The 21,532-nt window shown below is 35.8% G+C and overlaps 1 protein-coding gene across 5 annotated transcripts in view; it reads left to right on the top strand.

Moving 5' to 3' along the window:
* CACNA2D3 (calcium voltage-gated channel auxiliary subunit alpha2delta 3) overlaps nt 1–21,532 on the top strand; it is a 407,374-nt gene that overhangs the window by 318,180 nt on the left and 67,662 nt on the right. For all 5 annotated transcript variants that reach the window (XR_004359078.1, XM_032699221.1, XM_032699220.1 and 2 more), the window contains 9 exons: nt 3,075–3,146; nt 3,375–3,436; nt 5,272–5,339; nt 7,131–7,176; nt 7,332–7,429; nt 8,234–8,327; nt 8,993–9,088; nt 10,269–10,390; nt 10,966–11,046. Coding sequence is in view for 4 of the 5 variants with exons in the window: in XM_032699221.1 (XP_032555112.1) it covers nt 3,075–3,146; nt 3,375–3,436; nt 5,272–5,339; nt 7,131–7,176; nt 7,332–7,429; nt 8,234–8,327; nt 8,993–9,088; nt 10,269–10,390; nt 10,966–11,046 (739 nt within the window). In the remaining variant the exon portion in view is untranslated. The remainder of the gene's footprint in view (nt 1–3,074; nt 3,147–3,374; nt 3,437–5,271; nt 5,340–7,130; nt 7,177–7,331; nt 7,430–8,233; nt 8,328–8,992; nt 9,089–10,268; nt 10,391–10,965; nt 11,047–21,532) is intronic.

Raw genomic sequence — 21,532 nt, 5'->3', positions numbered from 1 at the left:
CTTAGAAATAAATTTTTAATTGTATCATAGAGACAAGCTGCATGTGGCTCTGCTTCACCCAAGACCTTGGATTTGATGTTCTTGATTTTTCACAAGCTTGGGTAATAAAGCATTGTTTATTCAACTGCAGAGGGAAAGAATTAATATATTCATATAGCTGCTTTTAATAACATAGACTACTACTGGGATACTTTTCTCCCATGAAACACTTATGTGGAAGCTGATTAAGACTTTTTCTTAGTTTTTACCACATTAATTTAATGGTTATGTAGTTTTCCAAGAATACAGAATGATCTCATACTACAACAGTGAAACTGAGTTGTTAGCAATTGATTGGAAGATATTTAGTTGAAGGAGTAAGAATACTTATTACTCTGAAGAGGTGAAGAAATTGGTTTTCTCTAGTGATCCAGTAAGGAAAAGGTGTCCGAACTAAGGTTATAATTTTTTTGTTGTCATAAATATATCAGCTCATTTTCCAGGTTAACAATACCTGCTGTCTTGCTGTTAATGCATTTTATTAGAAACAGAAATTTTAGCATCAGTTTATTAAGTTAACAGTGTCTTCCAGCAAGGTTTGCAAATACACAGGACCAAAGAGGAGAAGTTTCAATTTGGATAGAAACCTTTTTCTCATTAACTCACTTAAAATTCCTTTATTATAATTTCTAGCTGAATGAAATATTTTTTTTTCCAAATAAAAAAGGCCATGAATGAATGTTTTGGGGCTTGGAGCCAATTGAGGCAGTACTTATTTTATGCATTTGAGGAGGGAGATGAAACTGCAGAAGAGCTGAGAAACCAGATTACAAAGCCAAGAAATGCAATCACAGCAAGCAGGGAAAAAAAAAAAAAGAAAGAAAAGTAAAACTCTAAATCCCACGTGCAGACTTGATCTTAAACACTACTGAGAGTTTGGAGAACCTTTTAGTAAATCTATGACTTGCCTGAGGCTTGTGGGAGGAATGGGTCTTAGACAACTGCAGGCACCAATAGGAGAAAAATGAAAACCATGTTAAAGATAAATGGAACTGTTCTGTAAATGTTAGAAAGTAGATGGTTAATTAAGACCAGCTCTCCAAGTCCAAAACCACAAAACTTAAAATAGGAAACTATTTCCAGAATTGCCTATTATGTATTGTTAAAAAAAAAAAATCTACAGTAAAATATATGCTTTATTTTATATATGCCTCCAGCTAAAAATTATTCTTTTACACTCACTGACAGAAGAGTAAGACTGTTAATTCAAATCTAGATGCCCTAGAATTAGATTTAAAGAGCTGCAAAGTTTGCAGGTTTTGATAGGTCAGCCATGCTCAACTTGTTCATGAGAATAGAACCAGATACTTCACTGGCAAGTTTAGTCATTCACTTTTCACTCCATGGTAACTCAGAAAGCCTGCAGAGTGCATTTATAAGTCTATCTTCACAATTTTTCATTAAAACCCGACTGAATTGCCCAATCTGGCATGAGGTACTCTGGAACAGGAGGTATTTATTCACTTGAACATGATGTTCAAAATTGTGGTCAGATAGATAAGCAATAGAAGAGACATAAAAATACTCCCTTTGTCAATATTATTCTGCATTTTGAATATTGAATTGATTAGTGATAGTGGAATTTTCCAATTGTAATGAAAACTACAGCTGCAAAAGATTCATAGGTGCTTTTTACCACAACAAGCGAAATAACTCACTTCTTCCATTAGTAAATCTAAGAGCAATCAAATGAAATGTTTCCATATATAGATGGTATAACTGTTAAGCAGTAACTTTCTTATTTCTTCCCTGAAGTCCTGAACTGATAAATAGGCAAATTCAAAGCCCTAATGTTGAGAATTTCTCAAAAAACCCCTGTATTTTCATTCTTCAGTTGCAGCCCAGAGCCCCTGCCCTCAGAGCAGCTGTGCAGGGTAGCGTGTCCTCATCCTGCTGCTCATTTTGTCCTGTAGACCCAGGGGATGGATGTTGGTTTTCTTACTCTTCTTTTCATCATCATGGCATGTTCACCTAAGGGAGAGGGTTTGTCTCCTCTGGGAGGACTACTTTTCTCTCCTAGGGAGCAAATAGGTTGTGCTGAGGGAAGGGTTTTTAGAGGTGTTGGGAAAGGGACTTTGCAGCACAGGTTTGGGAGGCTGCAGCTGGTGTAGAGGCTAGAAAACAGTTACAGAAAAACACTGTTTGTGGTGATCTAGAAAGTAACAGATGTAACTTGCAGAGCAGCAGGTAAATCATTGTGTACAAACTCTTCTCCATTTATTTTCTGATTTCCCTAGCTTCTCTGAGTTTTTGGTTTATACAAGTAACACAACTTGGTTTTGAGGGGGATTTAAAATGTCTCTTGGACAACTTTGAGAGGGAGAGGTCCAGGCCAATTCTTAAAGCTGTGACTGACTTAGGGCTTCCATTACAGAGTTAAAATTTATTACCTTGCAAGGGGCACCTGACACCAAAGGACAACTGAGAGAGTTGCAGAGCACTGCAGTTGTGTTCCCACTGAAACAGGTTACTGATCAAATGGGCTGTCATTCTGTTTTCATGGGCTAGTTCTAATTTCTGATGCAGTTAGGATGAAGTTTCTGGTGCTGGTTTAGGATGCAACCCAATGTAGATTCTTAAGCAGAATGGATAGTGTGGGGTAAGTGGTGTTTTCTCTTAGTCTGTATAGTTGTTGATGTAATTAAACACTGAGCCCTGGTCTAACTTCACCTAAATCCAGCTGGGAACCTAGTCCTTACCTTCCCATGCAGTGACTGCAAAATAGTCAATCACACTGTGTCACATAAGATCCAGATTACTCCACAAAGAGCTATTTTACTATAAGGGATGCTGAAAGCTCTTATCTTCTGTGCCTTAGCAACGTGCCTTAGAGTTGTATGGCAGAAGTCTTGGCCTATACAGTCAATAACAGAATCTGTAAGGGGGTTTTTCAGTGCATAGTAGAATTATTGAAAATAAAGAAATGAAGAAAATTGAGCACTGCTTAGGCCGAATGAGTGTACTGGAGAGCTCAGAGGTAAAAGAATTATCGAAAATGGAAATAAAGGGATTGACACACATTTCCTTCGTTTCAGCTCCGAAATGCAATGGTGAATCGGAAAACAGGGAAATTCTCCATGGAAGTGAAGAAGACAGTGGACAAAGGGGTACAGTGTCTAATATATTGTTCCAACTAAATATAAAGCAAGCAATAATTTTTAAACAGTTTTTAAGTTTGCTATAAATATTATTCACTGCAGTATATTTTTTTTTTTGCTCACTGAATGTAAACATTACTTGTAATTTTATCAGGGACTAACCACTTGGTCTTTTATATATTTCTCATAGCAAACTAAATTCTTCCCCCGTCCCCTTCTTTCTTGTTCTGAATCTAGAAGCGGGTATTGGTGATGACAAATGACTACTATTATACAGACATCAAGGGGACTCCATTCAGGTAGAGCCGACCATAATAAATGGACATTTCATCCAACTCATTGGGTCTGTGCTTATACAGAGCTTGTGAACTCATTAAAAGCTCATCAGCAAAAGTTGACAATGAAATATCCCTGGACAATGCTGAAAATAGCAAGGAAAAGGAGCCTACCAGCATTCCTTTCAGCTTTTCCAGGGATGGAAAGTTTGTGCAAGCTCACACAGGCAAACTCCCAGTGTTTGTCATGGCTTACGTTTCATTGAAAAAATATTCAGTTGAGGTTTACATTGAACGAAAGGCTTTCGAAAGTACTTGGAGAGCTATAAATACTATAATCCATTTAAGTAACTACATATTGAGCCCCATTTTGATTTTTTTTTTTTTTCCACAACAAGAACGTAATGTAAAATGAGATAGGGTTTCACTTCCAATTTGAGGTTTGGATGGGTTTTTTTCTCTGAACTACCTTTGGTGTATTTCTATAACTAAAACTGAGTACATTGGTAATTTTGGCAGGGGGGAAAAAAAGAAAAGAAAGACAGGTAGTCACTTCAAAAATACTCATATTTGAATCAGAAATAATCCATTAATAAAAGAGTACTAGTGGTAACATGCTTAAAGCAGAAGAGTGGCAGTTGCAATACTCAACTGAAATTTTCTTCAATGTAACTGTTTCACATAACTTGAGCTACATTACCACATAGAGAAACTATAGGCACGTTTCTCTGACCTCTAATGCAGTGTTTATTCTTGTTGAAATTCACACATGAGTGGTAATACTCAGTGTAGGTTTGGTCTTGGTTTTATTTTGTGGATTTTTTTGTTGTTGCTGGGGGTTTTTTGTTTGGTTGGGTTTTTTGTTTTGTTTTGTTGTGGTTTTTTTTCCACTGGCACTGTCTATCTTGCCCTATTAAGTAAACAGATATATGCATGCGGTGCAAGTCATGATGCTGAGGACAGAAATATTTAGGAAAAAGTCCTGGTTTTTTAGCATGGTATATATCTAGTTTTGATGGGTTGTAGTGTAGATTTGGGAAGACAGCAGGGGCAACATTTATTAAAATCTATATTGTAGTGTCAAAGACTTTTAGTGTTCAGCCCCTTCCCAGATTGAGCTGTTGATTGCAGCTTGTGTGCTCTTGGATTTGGTGCCTCTACATGTACTTCAAGTACTGGCAGATTTTTAGCCTGAGATAATCCCCTTGAATGAATGAATGCCAGAAGGTATTCTGTGTATGTGTTCAATAACAAGAGGCATGGGATCCCCAGCCATTAAACTTGGATAGTTTAAATGGTAGACTAAAAACCAAACCAAAACAGAGTATGTAACTGTTGATAATTTATGAAACCAAAGTCAATACAAAAGAGCTATACTAGCTAAAAATAAGAAACACAGAAAAATTAGTCCAAGAGGAGTCATGATGCTGTTGTCACATTGGAAATTTTTTTCCTCTCAGTAGCTCCATCAATTCCCACACTTCTGTAGTTTCTCAACAGCTTACTCTGATTACAAAAAATTGTCTCCTTCATTGTAAAGCCATGGGCATGTTCAAGGCCCAGCTGAAGAAATCTCATGCTGGGTGAACAGCAGTGAGCTTACAGGGGCTCATTTATTAGTTTGCCAGAGAATAATGGTTTACTGCACCTCTAAGCACACATAAATACAGCCAATTGTTGCAGCCACATCATTGAAGCAACTAGTTGTAAAATAAATATAATCTGTGAGGGTTTGGAAACAAACAGTTTTAAAGTTAATCATAGTACACTAGCTGGAGATGTTAGAAATGAAAATAGCTCTGAATGTCTGCTGTTGTTTGTCTCACAGATTTCAAGGTCTGCTTTATTTCTGTGCACAGTTTAGGTGTGGCTCTCTCTAGAGGACATGGAAAATATTTCTTCAGAGGGAATGTAACTGTAGAAGAAGGTAAGATACCTACCTTCTCATGTTGCTTACACAGTAGTTTTATTGTTGATTTGGTAGTCCTAAAGCTTTTATGTTTGTCTGGAGATTCCATAAGGTAATTAGATTTTTTTTCCTTTTTTTTTTTTTATTTTATTTGAAGATCTTTTACTTCACAGGATTTTTGTCCTCAGTTATATTAAGTATAGTCAGACTGTGAATCTTCTTTAGATGTGGTCATCTTCTGTCCTCTCTCAATGTTCCAGAGAATCACTCAGGCCCAATGTTAATTATTTGTGGTGTTTTCTAAATGAAGTAACCACTAAGAGCACTGTAATTGTTATGGCATTTTTCTTCACAGACTATACATTGTGAACTTTTTCATAGCTATAATTGCTTTGGGCATTATCTACAAGGATTTACATATTTATAGCAGCAGTGGAGGTGACCAGGGAAAGAACTGTTCTTTCTTTATGGTTTTGCTTTTTGATAAGTCTCCAATTAAATGAGTGCAGGAGTCCACTGTGTGTGGTGATAAAAGGTGTTTTGCAACAAGGTTTCTGAAGATGAAGAAAAAGTAGAGGCATTTCAGAAGATTGAAGAGAGATTAGAAAAGTTTTAGAAATTACTGAGCAAAAAATGTTTCAATATGGGAATTCTTTCAGATTTTGTGCTGAAGTCTCCATTTCCAATTCTTCTTGTTTTGTCAGTGATGTCAAACAAGATACTTAATTTCTTCAGGTCTTTGTTCCTCAGCTGTGTTTTGTGACACGAATATGTCCCTGTACTTAGGAGAGATATAAAAAGAAATGCTTTGAAGTTTGAGTCAGTTGAGCAGCAAATACAAGTCTAGATAGAAAGAGAGCACAGCAGGAGATTCAGAGCTGCTTGCTCTCCAAACTGTTCCCAACATACCTCTCCCTGATGTTCTTTAATCCAGCCACACATCTCAGCAGTCTGTCTGATATTTGCTCCCAGATGCATCACCAGAAGTGTTAACAGAACCATAACTTACAGTTCCTTCTCTCCCACTCTTACCTTCACTGATTCTCCATCACTGACACTTCACTGTCCTCCCCAAGGACTACAGTTGTAGTTCTGGTTTTGGCTTCCCTGCTTTCCTTAACCCCTGTTGTTTTGTCATTGTTTATTATGTGCTCTGGCAGGTTAAACCCAGACCCTGCCTTCTGAACCCTATTTTCTTATTGTCTATTGATAAGTGTTTTAAGAGTTTTTAAAATTGCCAAAGTACATTTTTATTGTGCTATATAACTAATGATATAGTTCTTATTTACAAGCATTTGCGTGACCTGTTAGCACAAAAAAACTATTCTGAATGATCCCATAAATTATTGTTTGTGTTCATGGGCTGTGTCCTTAGGTTTTGAGGGAATTACAACTTTTTTCTTAAAAGAGAAGGAGAACAACTCACATGAAATGAGAAGTGTATATTTTAGCATAAAGAACTTTACTGGCCGAAGAGAACAAGGGAGTATGAACAGGAGTTTGTTACCATTTTGTATTTGTCTTTATTCAGATTTTCTTCTTAACTTTAAATATATTATGTGAGTAATTTGTATGAGTTAAACATACTAGAACAAAAAAGTTTTCCTACCTTTTCAGTTTTAGATCTGATTTAGCTGGCTTTTGCAAGTTTGTTAGACCCTGAAGTGTATTTGAGCATAGTTTACTGTGATTTATTTCATTGTGGTAATAATGCACTTTCCAAAAAGGGTTTATGTTATGGAGTGTATGCAAATAACCATCTGTTACCCAGACTGCTCCCTAAGTAACCCATTATTATTACTGTTACAGGTTTACATGATTTAGAGCACCCTGATGTATCTTTAGCAGATGAATGGTAAGCCTTAAATAAAGCATGAAATTGGTGTCTGTTACCCTTCTTGGTTTCATATTGTTTGTGCTTGCAGAGCCCAATTCTTTATGTTCGAAGACAAAGGGAGATCATTCTTACACATATAATAACATTTTAATGTCTTGACAACGTGTTCACAGGTCCTATTGCAACACTGACTTACATCCTGAGCACCGTCGAATGACTCAGTTAGAAGCAATTAAACGCTACCTCACGGGAAAAGAGCCATTGCTGCAATGCAAGTATTTTGTTAAACGTGCACTTAAATAGGCTTTACCCCAGCTAAAAACTGTTGCACTGAACCTTCTACAAAATGGAAAGCTACTTAGTTCAACCGGTGTTAGTTTGAGATAGGATTGCTTGGCTGACGTAACTTTGGAATTTCAATTGGTTTTGAGCTTTATCCAGGGTATCAATAAAGATATTGACAATTCAGATTTCTGACTTTTGCAGTGAACAACATGCCTGAAACAAACATTCAGGTTTCTTTTCGGATGCTGTAGCTATGCTATGCAAAATTATCACTCCATCTGGTTTTGTAAGTTAAACAGAATTGGTCTGAATCAATCCTTGGATCATGCCTCTAAAGAATATATGAGATATTTTATAAACATCTTAGGGAGGATGGGTATGCAAATTAGCATTTCTGAACTGCAAAGTAGAATAAAAAATTCAAGTGGGTAAGTGCATATTCTGCCCACCTGCAGAAATGTGAGTGTTAGTAGACCTGCTTGTTTTAACCTTATGTCATGTGCAAATGGGAGCATTACATAATGTATACATGGACAAGTTACAAGAGAAGTGGAGGATCAATGTTTGGGTTTTTATCTAAATTGTTGTTAGTGCAGTGAAATTATATATGAAAAACTGCATTGTTGTAAAATACCATTTAATATTACATAGTGAGTGCTTCATAATGCAAAACTTTTGAAAGCATATCACAGATAAAATAATGTACAATGTAAGAAAACCTATTGTCTAGTCATCTAAAAAAATTTCTCTGTATGCACATACATTTACTGATTTTAATATATTGTAATAGGTGATAAAGAATTGATCCAGGAAGTTCTGTTTGATGCAGTTGTGAGTGCACCAATTGAAGCTTATTGGACCAGCCTAGCATTGAATAAATCAGAGTAAGCAGGCTTTGTGTCAACCTTATCTATCAGCCATGGGTGTATTTTTGACACATATGTTAGTGAACTGGTAGCATGTCTAACAAACTATGATATGCATGAAGATATTTTTTTAACCATTTGATCCCAAATAGCACCAATTTCGAGTTCAGTCTTAAGTGCTTATCTTGCAGTGTACATCATGGTGATTAGTTGTAATTTCCACAATAAAACTAATGAAATTCTATACTTGGTTGCTTGAGCACCATTCACACCTATGAGTTGAAGCATAGACATACTATGGAAGTGTTGAATGGACTGGGAGCAAGATCTGGAATTCCTACCCATCTCAGAATCACTGAGTGCCAGTGGTTAAATAGTTGGTATATAGCTATGTCATGCCTTTTTATACTATGACTTCCATATAAACCCTCCCTACAAATCCTACAAAACGTACTGTCTTTGACTTTTTAGTGATTTTTTGGCCTAAATAGCATTTCTACACTGCATATTTTTCAAAACCCACATGTCCATAACTTAAAAACCAGCATTTAAAAATAAATCAATAAAAGGGAACTATGCTTAAGATAATATTTCTCAAAAACTACAGTACACTTGTACTTTCTTTGACCAGTAATATAGCTTTATCTTTTTATTATCTGAAAGCATTATCTTTGCCATTTCAGAAACTCTGACAAAGGAGTGGAAGTTGCCTTCCTTGGAACACGGACTGGACTATCTCGTATCAACCTGTTTGTGGGTCCAGAGCAGCTCACTAACCAGTAAGTAACAAAGCTGTACTTGGCAGCCATATAAGAAAAGAAGGGAAAAAATGTTTATTTTTATGAAGCCCATCTACTGTTTCTTCAGATAGAACAAGTTAGAAAGATCTCATAGGATCCCTTAAATTCTTTGTTCAACTGGAACATTTGGAACAATGAACTATTTTACACGAGTAGCCCATATATTTACTTTCTCCACACACATACTCCCAGCTTCACATCTTTATTCTTCAGAGCAGAATTATGAATATGCTACACCTGCAGATGATGATTTTTTTTTTTTCTACCCCATCTAAAAACAAGTACTTGTAGGCTTTTTCAGAGATTTTTCATCACTGTTGCGGAAAACATTTTCAGTGTTGAAATAAAACCAAGTGGCAGAAGTGGACTGAGTGTGAGAGTAATCAAGAGATCTCATTACACAAGGGTTTCCTATTTTGCTTGGAGAAGATGTAATCTAATGGAGGTATTATGCATGCAAAAGAAAATATGCACTTGATATTTATGATAATTTTATTTAATATAAAATTATATGGTGCCTATCTGACCACAACTACTGTTGTAGTTCAAATAGCCTGACGGGTGAGATCAATAGCACACCAATTTGTTACTGTCAGACAGCAAACCAGAACAACTGTGTGGACACCATACTTTCTCTTGTCCCTTGACACAACTTTTCCTCTGTCAACATTGCCTGAAATTATTGAGGAATAAAGTAGTTGCCCACTACCACCCCTTACATAGGAACTGGAAAATAGGCTGTAAAATCATTTCTTTTTTTCACTACTTAATACCAGTGCCAACAGACTATCAAATCTCCAGTGCATTTTCCACCTTGTACAGTTCACAGTTCTTACATTGTGCTAAAAGACAAAGGCCTTTTAGACTAAACATTTTTATTTGTACACATCAGCAAAAATGTTTTTAACAGTACTTAGAGGTACTGTTTTTCAGTACTTTTTCCATCTTCCACAGCTGAAGTGATTGTAAGTGTGTCACAAATATTTATTAGTGGCTAAATTTAACCCTTTTGTTGAACAAATGATATTAGAAGAATTGTTCCAAACCATTTCCTTTCCCTAAAAATTGCATTTTTTTTTTTAATTGTCTTTCAAAGCTAGAAACTACTGTGTGCCACACAACAAATAACAAGTGTTTTCTGTCTCTCTTTCTTCTCAAGAGACTTCCTGACAGCTGAAGATAAGGAGAACATTTTTAATGCTGACCATTTTCCACTCTGGTACAGAAGAGCTGCTGAGCAAATACCTGGGAGCTTTGTGTATTCAATCCCATTCAGCACAGGTCTATCATTTTGTCATTCTCTAAATTGTGAGACATATATGATGCTGAAAGGACTCCAAGTATGTCAGTACTGAGTGGGCTCTGTAGCTGATCTCAAATGTTAATCTGAAATATGCATTGAAATCTGCAGCTACTTTACTGGCCCTTTGTCCAGGTTCATCTCTTACAGGGCTCCAAGGGGAACCCCAAGGTGTGGTGTAACACTTTGCTTTAAATATTTGCACAGGTTGAACTTACAGCCTGGTATTTTAAGGAAGTCAAGTCCAACAGAAGAAATGTTCACACTAATGAGAAGCCCAACCAAAAGTTGTCGCCTTTGTTGCCATTTTAGCAGAGTGAAAACCTGATAATCATTTCAGTGTTTTAAGCTTGGGTTTGGGATGCTGGGGAATTTAAAATGGCAGTGCCTATGTGTTCTGTGTATACCCATAGAACATGATGTTTACTACTTTATTTTCTGAGCACTAAATCCATGTGGACTGTTATTTCAAACCAGGGGGAAAAGAGCTCAGTTGCCTCATTCTGCAATATGTTTTTTCAATTATTTTTACTTTTTTTCTTAATAAACCCTGCAGAAACTGCAAACAAGAGCAATGTAGTGACAGCCAGTACTGCTATTCAGCTTCTGGATGACAGGAAATCTCCAGTGGTTGCAGGTACAATTGTTGAAGTTTATTTGGTTTGTTATTTTTTTAAAAATCAGTTTAAGCATTTCTCACTTTTTTGGGTTAGCAGATATTTAATGTAGAAATATGATTTGAGAAGGTATCACATATAACCAGTTCTAATATTGCATCAACAAGCTTTGGGTTTGGTTGTTTGGTTTTTAGTTAATTGTAAAAGAGACAGGCAGGCATTGCTTCCATTTCCCTAATAATTGTTTAATATTGAACATTAAAAATTGCTTGGGTCGCATATTTTCTATCTAAGATAAAGACAAGGTCTTTAAACCTTCTAAATGCTAAAGCATGTAAAAAAAATGCATAATTCCATGAAAAATAAGATTGGTGAACTTACAATCTGAAGCTCATCAGTGTTTTTTTTTACTTCTAATTCTGTAAACTTTAAAAACTGTGTGCTAGATGTTTTGTTTACTCTATGAAGCATTTTTAAAAATTTGCTTTGGATAATTTTTCCTTTCTCTCATGTATGGTTGCATGTTTTCAGTTGGGGTTTTTTTGTGGGGAGACCTCTTTGGATCTGTATAAACCTTTTTCCATGAAAGTATCACTCAGCCAGCAGCAGCCATTCAGAGACAAACAAGTATATGCATTATTCTTGTCCTCTTTAAGTTGGAGATCATAAATGTGACTTGTCAGTCCTACTTTTTTCTCTCAGGAAACTTTTAAGAAAGTACCCAACATCTAGTTCAAGTTTTAGGTTTTGTTATAAGGGTGACAGTATTCTGTTTTAAGCAAAATGGATTTGGAGGCAGAAACTGGAGCAGTGGTAAATGGGAGAAGTTTGAAGTTTTTATTAGCTAGACTTGGGAGACTAAAGTAAGATTATGGGTAACATTTTCAAATACCTCCATTGGAGTTCAAATTTGGCCAAAACGTCTCATTTTAATTTGTGTGAAGTAAGTACTCCTTATCCCCATTTGGTCTGAGTAGATTACAGAAAGCAGCAGGATGGGATACACATTTCATGTTAAATCACTCTATTCCCTAGAGGGATTTGACTGAAAATAAAGCTGTGCCAGAATGTTTATTACAGATCACTACAAGAGTTTAAAACTGGCAGAGAGAAACTAGAACATTATTATAAAATGAAAACCTGAGTGAGACCTGCCTATGAGGGGGCAAAAAAATGGAACAAAACAATTTCTTAGTACAAAATCTGTAGTTTCTTCTATTTTCCTACCTACACTAAGGCTTATTGTAAGTAGGGAATATTTAACTCTATAATATAGGCAAAAAATCCTAAAATCAGTGAGTCTGCAGACTGTTACTACAGAGAAATTGAGTGTTGCTGCTGTTTCACCATCTGTACCTACTAATACCAGTTCCCTGTCAGAATGTGTTTGCTTATTGGCAAAAAACCCATGTAATTTGTTTTTAAAATCCCTCCTGCCTCTCGCAATTGAGATTGTGATTTTATTTTTTTTTTAACTTAAATGAATGCCAATTTCTATAGAAAGTGTGGAAGGAGAACATAAGGCTTTAATATATAAGTGTAGTAGCATCATATACATTTCTGTTTATACAGAGCTCAATTTAGTTGCTTGAGAGAAAGTGACAGTAGCACCAAATGCAGGGATTTTTTTAGGTTTAAACACAGTTATGGCCAAAACTATTTTAGTTGAGTGTTTTCTATGACCATGTCTTCTATTTCAAGTTTACACTGAAATTTTAAGCATCTTCAAAATATCCCTGTTACATTGTGACAGAGAATAAAAGATGGTGGGATTTTTTTTTTCTTCTCAACATGACCTAAAAACAGGAGAATGACCCAGTCCCTAGTCCTGAAATTTCATGAGATTCCTTCAAGATTAGTATTCCTTAAAAATAAATTATTAAAGATACTACTCACCTAGACAGTTCTGAACAAGATATGGGGATGGAAACAAGCAAATAAGAGTCATCATGGAGCAAAGCAGGCTGTACAAATTGAAAAAATGGTTCTTTCCTGAGATTTTGGGAGTGTTGAGAAAGTAAGTGAACCTTCATAACAGTAATTCCCTGGAGATGCATTTTAGTTCAAAAGCTGCAGTACAATACAGGACCTTAAAAGCCCTTCCTGTTGAAAGAGGCCATCGCTGTTCACAGAAAACATGGAAATTATCCCCTTGGTATGTTTAATTAAAGATAACAGCACTGACATAATCTTCTTAGGGCAAAAATTTATTAAAGAATGCTGAAGAAAATGTCTGATGAAAATTGTCAAGTCCTCTTAACTTTTCTTCATTGAACAAGCAGAACCTGGATTTCAAGCCTCATTGGAAACATCCATAGCAGTGCTGACTAAAATACTCTGGACACTTATTCAGAAGGAAAGATTAAATAATACACAGGCAAAGTCTTTAGCCTCACAGTCATTTGAAATTTAAAATTTGAAGGAGATGAGGAGAAATAGTCCATTTTTGTTTAATAGAAAAGCTGAAATTAAGTACAATTTTCCTTAATCCTTTTGTGCCTATTTGTGTGCAGACCAGTTATTTACATGAATTCTTAAGGTTGGAATTGACCTCTTGAGATCATGTAGTCCAATCCTAGTGGAGTAGATTTGAGAGAATCTTGAGCTAGACAGATTAACCAGAACTGTGTCCAGCCAGATCCTGAATGTCTCCACACATGGAGAGGCCTCACCCTCTCTGGGTGTGTTGTATTAAATGTAACTAGATAGGAAAAACAGCTGGGGCTTTATTATTTTTTTGCCACCAATTGTTAAAAATGTAGAATACAGAAAGAGTTTTGTTTCTATGGTACCAAAGTACGATGAAAGAGTACCTATTTATTTTCTACCAATTTTTTTAATATGATCAATTTTGTGTTGGACTTCCTAATTATCAAAGTCGAAATTAGAAAACACCGAGTCCTCCTTGCATGCATGCTCTTCTGTGGTCTGTCAGTCAAAATCAAGCAATATTTTAATTTCATTTTAAAATTCATTTTAAAAACATAAAAAGCTTTACCAATACGTGAGACCTGTAGTTCATGAAATTGAGCAAGCCCTACCTAGAATAGTATGTTAACAGAAGTTCACTGTAGCTAAATTAGTGAGAAATGAAACTACTCCCACTATCTGAAAATTTCTCTTATCCAGTGGAATTCTGAGAAGAAAAGAAATCTATGTTTTTCTTATGTACAGGCATGTTTACAGTCATTTTCTATCAAAGAGCAGTGATTGCCTGGGACGTGCATTCAAGCGTTGCCATAGCTCTGTGAATCTACCCTGACTCATTCTGCTCTGCTGAAGCTGCATAAAAAGAGCAATTGCAGTAATTTCTGTTTGGACAGAAGAGAAAAATCTGGTTTTCTTCATAATTGCAAGATTTTTGATTGGTGTGTTTGTTTTTCTTCTTTATGCTGTGTTCCTCGTACAGGTTGTGGCTGGAAAATCAGCCGCTCTCAGAATCTTCTGTGGCAGAAGTTACCAGAAGATTTGTGAGAATGCCAGGCTCACAAGGATTAGATTTTGCCCTTTATGAACATGTTGAATAATAGTTATACTTTTTTATGTAGTCTTTTCAAGAGAATACATCTATTAATTTCAGAGTGATTAAAGATGGCCAATTTTTTCTCACAGGCGTCACATTTTCTGCTGCCAAGCAGTAAAAGCTGAAACAAAAATGAGAGATACTTTCTACCACCCATGATTCATAACTTTATACAGTGTGTTGTCTCTATGTGGGTGTCTGACAGAGAAGGTTGCAAGGAATCTGTCCTTAAATGCATGGCAGGTGCCTTTAATTCCATAGTAGATACTGCCAAAGGTTGGGTTGCTCCCTATTCTTTGCCACACTAATGCTGTGAGACTAATAGAAATTATTTGTAAGAGATTTCTTGGAAAGAAATATGTACTCATGGCTTAATAGAATAAAAGAAACACCTACTGTTGATTTCTGCCAAAACCATAGATCATGCCTAAGTGTTATTTTATAGATATGTAATTTATATTTAAATATGAACTAAAATATATTTAAAATATAATAAGCCAGGTCATTGTAGTCAAATGTGAGAGGTGTTACCAAAACTGAAGAAAAGCCTCCTCTGTTCACTGAAAGTTTGATTTTAAATGCTTTTACCAAAAACACTTATTATGCAAACAAGGAATATTGTGTTTTATTCTGCCAAATTGTTCCAAGTAATGCCATGATGCAGCATCTAACTTTTCCAGTATTTAACTTCTCAAAGTTGATCCCTTATTTTTATAACCAGCCCATATACAAATTCAAGGTTTTTACTCCAAAGTCTGGTTAGAGAGAGATTTTTTTACAGGTGTCCTCATCCATCACCTTATTTGTTCTCTCTTTTGTATAATTTTAAACCCCAACTTTATTATAGCAAAAAAATTCAGTTATTCCATGTTAAATATTCCTAGTCAGGATGCTAAAAGCCCTCAGGTGTTTCAAATGACACAGCTTGAATATTTAAGACGTCCTTTTTTTTCCCCATCCATAAGCTAAGGAAGATGGTAATGATTTAATTTCATCACTGATTTGTTAAAATTGGCACTCAATTTTGAATGCCTCTATTCTGGCTAGTGGAAAGTGATCCTAATGGTCCTGCTGTTTAAGATATTTCAAGCTGTACCTTGAGAACAGGAAAGATCCAAAATCTCATATTACTTCTGAAGTACAAATCAGTCTTATTGAGACTGGTCACTCTTCAGGTTTTCGTTCTTCCTGTTTAATTCAGCTTCTACAGAACAGCAATTTAAAAGGAAAATTTGTGAATATACCAGTTTTCAAGTAACTGAGGCTTCTGCTGATCTAGGCTCTAAGTAAGGAAGATTCTTTTATAATTTCATGGAGGACAATACTCACACTGTATCTGAAAATCAGTGACTTTATGACACAAAAATTTTGCTCTTCACCCTGTGTTCCTTTTTTTTTTTTTTATGCGTTAATATTTGTATATACATGACCTCAACAGTCCATTCAGGGGTTTTTTGAGTGAATTTAAATGGGGTTTGAATGTACATCTCTCTTTTAACAAGTTCCTAGAACATGTATTGAAAACCTGATTCCCAATTGCTTAATCAAAAGTAGTTTTAACTGTTGATATTTCTAGGAGTGGCAGACACTGAAAAATGTTTCACAAATGGTGAAATCTACTGTCATTACAGTAGCAAATAGAGTAAATGCATCTGTGCTGTAGTGCTTGGAATTTTTTTTCTATTCTTTCTCACATATATTGCTTTTGTATTAGTATATCATGAAGAACATTCAAGTAAATGTCACTGCCATACACAGTCCTTAAAATTTATGATGCCATCTATAAAATTGCATTTTAGTGTGAAGGCCTGAGGGAAAATGAATATGTCATCATAATGACACACCAACCAAATTTTTGAGGCATTCTAAAATAGATGTTTTCCTTGTCAGGCAAGACAGTGATTTACTTAATCTTTACTCCACATTATAAGCCACAGAAGATTATATTCAGCAGTAATGTTTAGCAAATCCCTCAAAATATTTTTCATGCTTTGGTAGAAAACCACTACTTTATGTTTTTCCAGAGTTTCTTGTTCATTTTGAATATTATCTTTGTGTTCACAAATCTAATATTAGTAATGTTTTCAGTTTTAGGAAAACTGAGATGTGTCTTTGTATAGTCTAACATTAAAGAACTTGCAGACTTAGGTTGGGAGCCATTAACTTGGGAAAGATGGTTTGCAGGTGTGGAGAGAGGGAACCTGAAGTTAGCTAAGATAGTCACAACCCTTCACACATTTGCATTCATTTCCATTTGTTCTCAATTTCACTTCACCACACAGAATTAGTGTGTGGAAGAGTTGGATAACGGGGGGTTTAAAGATAGTTCTCTGCTAGTGTTAACTTGAGAATTTAACCTCTATTTATCTAATTCTAGGACTTCCCTCACCACTTGTTCTTAGAGAATCCAGGACTCTGACAGATGAATTAGAACAGTATCCCACCATGTGTAGTACTCATACGTATAGTAAATGGCACAGAGAACCTGCTCTTTGCTTCTGCACTTCTGCTTTGCTTTTGGGATTTTCTGGTTGGTTGGTTGGCTTTTAGTACTATGTAATTTGTGGATGAAGAAGATCCTTGTGATCTAATAGCAATGAGATTCCAGGGGCATTTGCTAAATAATTCTGATGCCAACAAAATAAATCCCTGATTGCAGAACTGGGCAGCAGATAAGCTGCTGGGTCCTTTGGAAAACTTCAAATAATACGGTGCAAGTATGAAGCTGCAATCACATATATATGTTTGCATTACTACCAGTTTAAGTACCGTGGATTGACTATTTTCCCCCCAGTAGGCTATATTTCCACATATTAACAGTGTTTTCTCATGTGTTGTATCTTGAAATGAGGATGAAGCCTTATGCCAAAAAAGTTGAACACACAGTGTACATAGCCCTAAAACATGGGGGCATCCCTCTGCAATCAGCATGAGAGAGAAACCACAGCTTTCCTTGGAGATAGGTGTGAAATATGTAGTTGTTGGTTTGTTTATTACTGGTTTCCTACTCCTTCTCCCCTCTTGTGGTTTACTGTGACTGGTGTTGCTGCCTGTTTCCCCCTTGTCTGAGGAACGTACAGTCACTTTTCGGGTAATGTGAGCTCAGGGCATACCAAGATTCTCTTATGATTGTTATTACTATGCCAACTTTGGCTGAGTTCAAAGGGCAAAGCTTTAAAAGCAGGCATCCTTTCTGGATGCTTAATTAAAACCTATGTGTCCTTGTCTCCTGGGCAGCAAAGATAGATGGTTATTAGGTAATTCTTGGTATTTTCCTGTTCATGTTGTTAATGATAGATAAGCCATGAATAGTGTCACTAAATGTGCTACTTTGATGTTCAAAAAGAGGGATCCAGAATTTGTTTGGACATAGCATTTCTAGAGAATAATGAAGCTGAATTTTGCTTGACTTGTTGGAAGCTCTGAATGGAAAGACAAATATGGCAAGCAAGTATGCTTCAGTTGAAGCTTTGAGTATTTCTATATAGATATAGTCTCTATAAATATAAATAAATGACCTATAGTAGGTCGTTTTCTGTAAAGAACATTGTTCTATTGTAGTTTTTAATTTCTGTTCTAAAATGAAATTTTAGAAAGTCTCTTTTTCTGAAAACAAAGCAATATAGTGAGCCTTTTATGAAGGACAGGAATACAACAATATGTATGCTTTCTCTGTCTTTTCAAATACCTTGCAGAGTAGTGTGTCCTGATATTCTGTTGACTTTGAGGGGGAAGAGTGTTTTTCACAGAGATTAGAAAAAATTACTGTGCTTACTATAATACTCTCACGAGATTGCTGGAAGAACAATAAAGCTTTCTGGGGAACCTCTATCTGAAAAATAAATCTGTGCAGACAAATTATTTCAGTGGCAGATGTCCATTGCTAAGCTTTACAAATCAAGGGCAGTTCTATGGGGAATCCCTAGATTCAGTCTTCCACTTGTTGTAGTCAATAATTTTTATAGACAATAAACGGTGGCTTTTATCTTTGTTTATCACTACTCAAACATTCTGTTTACCAAAAAATAAATAATTTTACCTTTATTACTTTAAGCAATTGAATCAATACTTTTCTCTGCTCAATGTTTGTTATTAGCTTATCATCAGAAATAACTGGAATTTGTTAACTGCAAACCCTTTTGTAAATATCATCTATAGTCTTATAAAACTTAGATGAAAAATTTCCCTGAGATTTTTGTTGGGTTGTTGTTTTTTAGTTTGGGTTTTTTGTTGTTTTTTTTCTTTTTTTTTTTTTTTTGTCTAGCAAACAGCGTGTTAGAAAATAAGGAATCAGATTTTGCATGGATTGTCTTGCTCTATCCCCATAGCAGAGGGAACTAATGGAAATATGAAATACTTTTGCTTTCTGGCAGAACTCCACAGCAATTTACAGCCATGTGTGTGTGTGAAATCCCTGAAATATCTTCAGTGTGACTTGGAATGAGTTTCTTTAAATGTTGCACCCTTCATTGCCTCTTCCTCACTTTTTACCTCTTTGGTTTTTGGTTTTTTGGGGGGGTTTTTGTTTGGTTTTGTTTTTTTTTTTTTTTAATGAATGGTCTTACAATAAGGAAAGCCTGAAAGGTTTTTGGTGATAGGACTTTCTTTTTAAGGACTAGGAAGATGTTCTGGGTTATTCCTGACTAGGAGATAGCAAGTCAATTCTTGTTTTTCCTTTGCTTAAAACTATCAGAAATGGGAACTGGTTTTTGCTGGAAGCTGCATTGCTGTATCTGAGCCTTTAGAAACACTGTGGGTGAAATCTCTCTGGCAGTCAGAATTTTATTACCTTTCATCTTAGAATCTGCAGTTTGACTGCAAGTGTGCTCATTTTAGGTTGTCACTGTAGAAAAGCACTGATTTGGCATGACTCCAAACTCATTTATTGGCCCATGGGCAGTAGGATCCAATACTGTCTTACTTCAGACTTCTCTATCTGAAAAGCTGTGTTTTGCTTTGTAAAATATTATGTCAGTAAATGGATAAAAGAGTAGAAAACTTAGATTTGTATATTTATATGTCTTAGCTCTGAAAGTAGATTATTCATTAGGCTTTACCAAATATTTAGAAGGAAAAAAAGCAAAATTTCAAGAAATCATAAACCCTGAATACAAATATTCTGAATATTAAGATATTATAAAAAAATGTAAATATTCAAAAAATCTTGGGCTGATGATGTCTCAGCTGAAGCAATGTGCCCAATCTAGGCTACCACATTTTAAACAAAATGTAGAAAAACTGAAAAGGTTTCAGGGAATGCAGGGAAGAAAAAAAAGTTTAGAGAATGTGGCCTTGCAGGAAAAATTTGAAACAGCTTGGTTTATTTAGTTCAGGACAGAGAAGAATGAGCAGAGCCTAATAATGATATGAAGTACTTAGCAGTTAAAAAAAAAAAGAAAAGAAAAAAAAGAACAGACAGTAATTGATTGTTTTCAATGCCTGCTAGATTTAGATTAAGCCTGAGATGCTTAATTTTCTCTGGACATGAAAGTAACTACAGATGCAGGAATGAGCTTTAATATTTAGGTTGCAATTATTACTAAGTAGATAAGAGCAAGGGTTACATGACTCCTGCCATACAGCCCATTACTCAGTTCAGGCTGTTATTAGAACAGCTACAGAGCTTCATCTTGGAATCCATCTGTTGGAAGGACAGAGCAGGTCTCTGAATGCCATGACACAGCGTCCCTTTGCCCTTGTTACAGACTGTTACTTGGACATTTTCCTCAAGACTGTAAACATTCTTGATTTCTGCATTAGCTTCCTAGGGAGGTCTTTATCCCTGTCATTGGAGAGAGTTAGAAACACGTTAGACATCTGTCATGAATAGCCTGAAATGTATTTTATCTTGTCTTGGAAGAGGTGAATGGAGCTGCTGATCTGTGTTGGTTGCCTTAGAATAATTTCCAAGAATTATTTAAAAAATGCTTCTGCACATTCAAAATATTCTTTCAGTTCTAAACCTCTATTATTCAAATGGCTTTGGCTCCAATTTCCCCTGATGGCAAAACAGTTCTGCAGAAAGTGAAGGTGGACCCTTGAGTGAATTCAGCTGAATGTTCTCTCTGTGAAAGAGAACGTGTAAACATGCAACTGTATTGTCCTCACACTGAAGGGCAGCACTGTGATGGGGGCTGCATCTGCACTCGTGGTATTTGCAAAACGGAACACTTGTGTGTGGATTTGGGAATAACATCAGAAATGTCTGTAGCAAGCACGTATGTCAGCAGGATATCAGGTAGTGTCCTCATATCTGTGTGCTCATTTCAGTGCTTGCATGCAAAGCTTTCTTCTTTCTTCAGAATTTTCTCAGCTCTCTTTAATTACTAAGTAATTCGGAAATTATATGTGATAGTTAACAAGGTACTTCCTATTTTCTAGGGTAGGTGATGGATGTAATGTTTAATTGTGGCCTTCTAGGGCAGATTGGAAGGTTGAAAACACGTTCTTGGAAATGCTTTTAGTACGTTTACATTATCAGTGCCAGTGTATAGACTGGCTGGTTTGAAAACTGATTGTGAATTGTATAGATCTTAAAAAAGATAGTAATTTGTAGCTATTTTCTATTTTCCTTTGCAGAGGGGTCATTCCTGTTGGGCACTGACGGTAGCTGCCCCACAAGTTGTGTCTTGGTCTAATACTGCATCAAGAGCTAGTGAAGGATAGTGGCATACTTTAAAGTGCCTATATCAAGATTTCATTACCTCAAACACTTGGCCTTAAATGAATATTTTAAAGTGCCTATATCAAGATTTCATTACCTCAAATGCTTGGCCTTAAATCATCAGTCAGTCAGTCATGACTGGGCTTTGCGAACGAAGATTTGGCCTTAAATAGTGGCTTCAGAATATACATACACAAAATATAGATAAACTTACATTGTTTTATATGAAGTATTAGCAGGTATTCCAAGGAATATATATGTTTACCTTATAAAAAAATATGGGGGAAAAAAAATGAATAAACCCCAGTAATTACTATTA

Source organism: Chiroxiphia lanceolata, chromosome 11 (genome assembly GCF_009829145.1).
Source record: "Chiroxiphia lanceolata isolate bChiLan1 chromosome 11, bChiLan1.pri, whole genome shotgun sequence".
NCBI lineage: Eukaryota > Metazoa > Chordata > Aves > Passeriformes > Pipridae > Chiroxiphia > Chiroxiphia lanceolata.
The sequence above is the reverse complement of the archived record's forward strand: the minus strand, read 5'-3'. Positions and strand labels throughout refer to the sequence as shown.